This window comes from Hippocampus bargibanti, linkage group LG06 (genome assembly GCF_051943395.1).
Source record: "Hippocampus bargibanti isolate YZ-2025 linkage group LG06, ASM5194339v1, whole genome shotgun sequence".
In the NCBI taxonomy this organism is placed as follows: Eukaryota; Metazoa; Chordata; class Actinopteri; order Syngnathiformes; family Syngnathidae; genus Hippocampus; species Hippocampus bargibanti.
In genome coordinates this window covers 16,032,032-16,037,500 of record NC_142739.1, presented here as the reverse complement: position 1 = coordinate 16,037,500, position 5,469 = coordinate 16,032,032, and the positions used below count along the sequence as shown (strand labels likewise).

The 5,469-nt window shown below is 40.6% G+C and overlaps 1 protein-coding gene across 2 annotated transcripts in view; it reads right to left on the bottom strand.

The window, feature by feature from the left end:
* irx1a (iroquois homeobox 1a) overlaps positions 1 to 5,206 on the bottom strand; it is a 10,463-nt gene extending 5,257 nt beyond the window's left edge. Inside the window, exons 1-5 of one of the 2 annotated variants that reach the window (XM_088999449.1) lie at positions 4,998 to 5,206; positions 4,611 to 4,900; positions 2,711 to 3,773; positions 2,435 to 2,510; positions 1,216 to 1,748 (exon numbers count right to left, since the gene is read on the bottom strand). In XM_088999449.1, coding sequence (XP_088855575.1) covers positions 1,673 to 1,748; positions 2,435 to 2,510; positions 2,711 to 3,773; positions 4,611 to 4,853 — 1,458 coding nt within the window. In that variant the 5' untranslated portion in view covers positions 4,854 to 4,900; positions 4,998 to 5,206 and the 3' untranslated portion in view covers positions 1,216 to 1,672. Of the gene's footprint in view, positions 1 to 1,215; positions 1,749 to 2,434; positions 2,511 to 2,710; positions 3,774 to 4,610 lie in introns of those variants that run through there. The other variant, XM_088999450.1, reaches the window with a different exon arrangement.
* Between the last annotated feature and the right edge of the window lie 263 nt (positions 5,207 to 5,469).

Here is a 5,469-nt window from a genome sequence, read left to right as displayed (position 1 = left end):
GGGTGCTGAAACACTTTTGAAAATTAATGTCTAATAACATATATTCAATTAGGAATTCAATAAGGTGTTGTTGTTATTGTTATTGTTATTTATTTTTGATTTATCTGTATTTTTGAGCACCTATGATCTCAAATACGTCCAATTATTCTATGTTTAAGTTAAATTTCCCATCCATATAATTAGCCACAAATGCTCATGTACCCGGAATTATTGCGCTTTTCAAGTTGAAAAGGGGTTTCCGTGTGCTACCCATAGAGGTCGCTGCGATATAGCAAAACTGTTGTGGTTTTGGGCAACGAACGTAAGAAATCCATAGGAACGGTTAAAATTTGTTATAAAAAATGCACTTTTAAATAATAATGTTTTACATAATAATAATAGCAACATTAACAATAATAATAATTATTATCATTATTATTGTATTAGTATTATTGTTATTGTTCGTAATATTATAAAAATAATTTTACTAAAATATTATCTCAACCTAATTCAGGAAATGGCAACGTTGAAACATAATTTAAGGCAGATAATACTGTGGTGTAAAATGCACAACTATATATAGTTTATGAAACATTAAATTCACAGAATTAAAATATATATATGACTTTAATTCAATGTGGCAATTATTGTTAGCTAATGCATGCTTTTGATTATTGATGTAGTACCACAAAAGTTTGATTTATCGTCTTTTTATTGCGATCAGCCCTCGCACAGGCAGCATCGTCAAGTACTCACTCTGCTCCCAACATCAACTGTATGTCTGTCTGTCCCTCCCCCGGTAAAATAAAAAAAAAGCAAATATTAATAATTCATCTTCAAATCGACGTCTCTGTCTCTGACAGATTAGATTTTAACCATTTGATTTTGTTTGGGCTGGGCGTTCCCATATTATTACTTAATGACCTTCCCAGCTGCTCCTGTCCATTTTCTGTCACCAGCAACCATCTGGACACTTATTAGCACCTCAATGCATCCACGCTGCTTTCCTCCAAAACTTGAATAAAATTAAGCAAGGTAATAAGGTAATAGACTGCCAATATTTTTTCCTTGCACACCCTACATATTCAATTACTAATACATGGTAGCAATATAATAATAATAATAATAATAATAATAATAATAATAATAATAATAATAATAATAATAATAATAATAATAATAATAATAATAATAATAATAATAAAAAATAATAATAATACAGACGTTTTGTTCCCTTACAATTCCAATATTTATTTTATTAGGCAAAATATACGATCTGAACGAATTCCTTCATGGTTCCTATTTACAAATTTCAACACATGATATTTACATTAAAGAATGACACCACAAACACAAGATATAATAATAATATAATATTAATAATAATTAACAAGTAAAAATCCTACCAAAAATGTCCCATTGTTTTGGGGTAAAATTGGGAGATAGATTAACTGTACAGTCGCAATTATAGGCTGCACAACAACAGAGGAAGTATTCATACATCCGTTTTTCCATCCACAGGATATTACCAAATAACACATTTTGCTCTGCGCTGGTTGCAAAGACTGAATGCTACGCTGCTTCATAATTTCGCATTGTCCTTTTTTGGAAAGGTGGGGTGATGGGTGCTGGGTCCGAAGTTTTTTTTTCTCGTTGTCTTTTTTTAAGCACACGAAAAAAAAGAAACAAAAACTCAAGCCGAAGGGAGAGCGGTGAGGATCCGTTGTGTAGTGTCTTGTGGACTCCTCCCGCTCGATGGCAGGGATGATCTAAAAAAAGATTACATCAACAATAATAATAATAATAACAAAACGCTGCTACTACGACGACGACGACTACTACTACTACTACTACTACTACTACTACTACTACTACTACTACTACTACTACTACTACTACTACTACTACTACTACTACTACTACTACTACTAATTTCGCCACCATGAGTAGGGAAGGATGCTATTTTGTACTTGAAACAGAGGTAAAGCTTTTTCTTTCCTCTTATGTGAGAGCGCTCCCATGGGCTCCTCGACTCCCAGGGGTCTTTAGCGAAAGCACAGCCCAGACCGAGCCCGTTTTACTCGGTGACTTGATAAGTACCCACACTATCCCCGCAGGGGGAGGAATTAAAGCGGTTGTGGGATGCGAGTCAAGACCCCTGTCACTCGCAAAACAAATTGTGCTTTATTTGTTTTACTCTCTCGTCTTTTAGTCCTGTCCACTAATGATTCGTGAAATGTATTGACCATTGTATAAAACTGGGGCGCACATTTAACGAATGCAATCTGCTCCAATTTTTGTTGTTGTCACATGTTAATTTACGTTTGATGTTTTTTGTCACATGTTCATTCGCGTTTTATTCTTTTTTTAACGAGATGATTTTTTAAGTTTTTTTAACGAGATGTTTGATTTTTTGAACAGATCTCTCATAAATAAGAGTAAAAATGAGTCTCACCTGTCATGAAGGGGTCGAAACGAAGGCTTCAGGGTTGGCGTTGGAGGCGAATCACACCGTACAATAGTTTCGTGCTCTAAAAGGCAACAAACATCAATTACCAAACCGATCTTCATTTCACTTTTCCCTGTCATTCTAGGCGTGAATGATGACGGCGCCTGTTTTTTTTTTTTTGTCATTGTTCATATAATTAAATAATGTCGGACCCGTGCGTGTAATGCATTGAGTTCGCTGCCAGGTCTCATTTTGGGAGTCGGGTTGCCATGTTCTCCTCACCTATATGCTCAGTCCTGTCCAGTGGGGCCTTGCTCTCTTGGGTGAGGGCAAGTGGAGACACCACTACTGACGTTGGCTGCTGTTGCTGCTGGGTCGCCAGTTGGTGGTTCTGGTTCTGGTGGCGGTGATGGTGGCTCCCCAGAAATGATCTCACATTGAGAAGAGAGTTTTGACCAAGAAAAGTCCCATTTGTCCAGTTGTGGAATTTTCCAATTTGGCAAGTGTACAGTCCGTGGTTGGGGAGAAAGGCAGGGTGGGCCTGAATTTGAGGATGAGAGGGGGGCACTGGACCAGAAGGGGATGTGGGTTTCTGGGCCGAAGAGTCAGGGGTTGTGGCGGTTTCTGCTAATGACCATATTTTGGGCTTATTGTTTGTGGGCAAGGGGTAGCCACCAGGTCTTTCCGGAGAAAGTACTCTTGTGGTGTTATTGGTAGAGTCCGACGTGTCTTTGCAGCCTGGGTGAACTAAAATTGAGCTTTTTGATTTGTTTAAGGCCTCGTGGCCCTGCAGCGCGAAGGCCCGTCTTTTCTCCAAGCTGTCCAGCTCTCCCCCCACATCCCCATCGCCTCTGTGGTCCCTCGTACCCCCATCTGTGGATTTATCATCATCATCCTCATTACTCTGATCACCGTCGTTATCATCTATTTTGTCTATATCTATGCTCTCCAAGTCAATCTCTTCCTCATCCTCATTTTTCTCTGCCTCGTCCCCACTGCCAAACAAATTGCCGTCCTCTCCGTCCTCTTTGCTCCTGCTCCCCCATGTCACCTTGTTCTCCTTCTTTAGTCTCCTCCTGGCATTGGCGAACCAGGTGGAGACCTGCGTCAAGGTCATCTTGGTAATAATGGCCAACATGATCTTCTCCCCCTTAGTTGGGTAAGGGTTCTTTCGGTGCTCATTGAGCCAGGCTTTCAGGGTGCTTGTACTCTCCCGTGTGGCGTTCTTGGGCCTGGCTGGGTCTCCGTACTGGAACTGACCGTATGGATAGAAGGCAGGAGAGGTGTGAGCTGCAAAGCTGGCTGGGTGTACGCCTGGACTATCCTTCAAGTCGTACTGGGATCCCTTGAAGAGGAAAAAACATGCGTCATGATTATAGTATTTTAAATAAGCACACATGGAGCACACAATCGCCTTCATCACGTGCAATTAAAAACGCATAAGCAGAAAAAAAATATTAGGCCGAATAGCTTCCGAAATGCACCCTTTATTGTTGCAAACTTGCATACAACAAACTTCCACGAGGAGGCCTACTTCAAAAATTTTGTCAAGTATGTCAAAGCATGAGGTGAAATGTGTTTCGCAAATAAAATTTTAAAGTAAAACAAACAAATAACTAATCATTAAAAAAATCTAATGATAATATAACATTGAGCATTTAATAAAAAAAATCAAATTTTCGTTTATTTGGGCGCGTTCTTTTCCATGTTTTTTTTCGGGCCTGTTTTATTTTACTTCAAAATGATTAAATTGTAATAATGGTGCACTTGAATAGAACGGACATTGACATATTGTGTAAATAAGAGCCAAATTATATTTTGTCCTAATTCCATTCTAAGCTTGAAAAGAATTTATTGTGCTTTGAAAATAAGCTTCGCCTTTTTTTGCCATGCAGCTGCATAACGGTATAACATCTATTACTATTTTCCTGCCTGATATGATTATTATTCAGACAATAACATGGGCAGCTGTCATATTTTTTTCTTGGGTGAGGTTTCGTTAACGATTTAAATAGTTCAACACATTGATTGATAGTGAGAGGTAATGACGATTTAGACCTCAACCGCACGTGCCGCGATTTGGTATATATCTATTATTTGGGTTACGCAAAATTAAATATTCGTTTTTTTTTTAAGTCGACATCACCCGCTCTTTTTCACTTTTTTCATCACTACTTCTTACCATTTGTGAGAAAAGAGCCAGATCTGCGCTGGTGTATGGTAAGAAGGCGCTGTAGTTGTGCGCGTACGGGTTGGCGTACATGCCCAACACGGACGAGACGGCCGCGGCGGTGGCAGACGGACTCCCTCCGATTTCGGTGTTCCCTCCCCGGGATGAAGGCGTGAGCACTCCCGCACTCTCGCTCCCGTAAACTGCCTGGGAGGCATTTAAGTACTGCGGGTAGCCGAGCTGGGGGAAAGACATCTTCCACCGCAGGGTTGACGCTCTGGACCGCGCGGAACGTCCACAAACTGTTCGTAAAAAAGTGGGCGCGAAGGTTAAAAAGAAGAAGAGGAAAAAAACAGATGAGTTGAAGGTGTTCAAGACGAAAGGAGAACTACTACTGACATGCGGCGGTAGGCAGTGGAAACAAGACTCTCTTAAATCTCAGCTTCCTCTCTCTTTCGCTTGCTCAAAGTCCGCCTGGATGTGATGTGATCACCAATTGCGCACAGACTGGCGCGCCTGGCCCTGAGGTCTCCCGGCTGATCTCTCAGATATAATTTGAAGTTGAAGCTTCGATTGGCATCCCCTACTTGAGCCGACAAGCTCCTAGTTTGAAGCAATGTGGGATAATGTGAATATGGAGTGTGCTCAAATTGGCCCAGGCTTCTCTCTCTCTCTCTCTCTCTCTCTCTCTCTCTCTCTCTCTCTCTCTCTCTCTCTCTCTCTCTCTCTCTCTCTCTCTCTCTCTCTCTCTCTCTCTCTCTCTCTCTCTCTCTCTCTCTCTCTCTCTCTCTCTCTCTCTCTCTCTCTCTCTCTCTCTCTCTCTCTCGCACTCTCCCTTCTCGCTTTCCGTGCTCTATCGCCCTTCACTCTC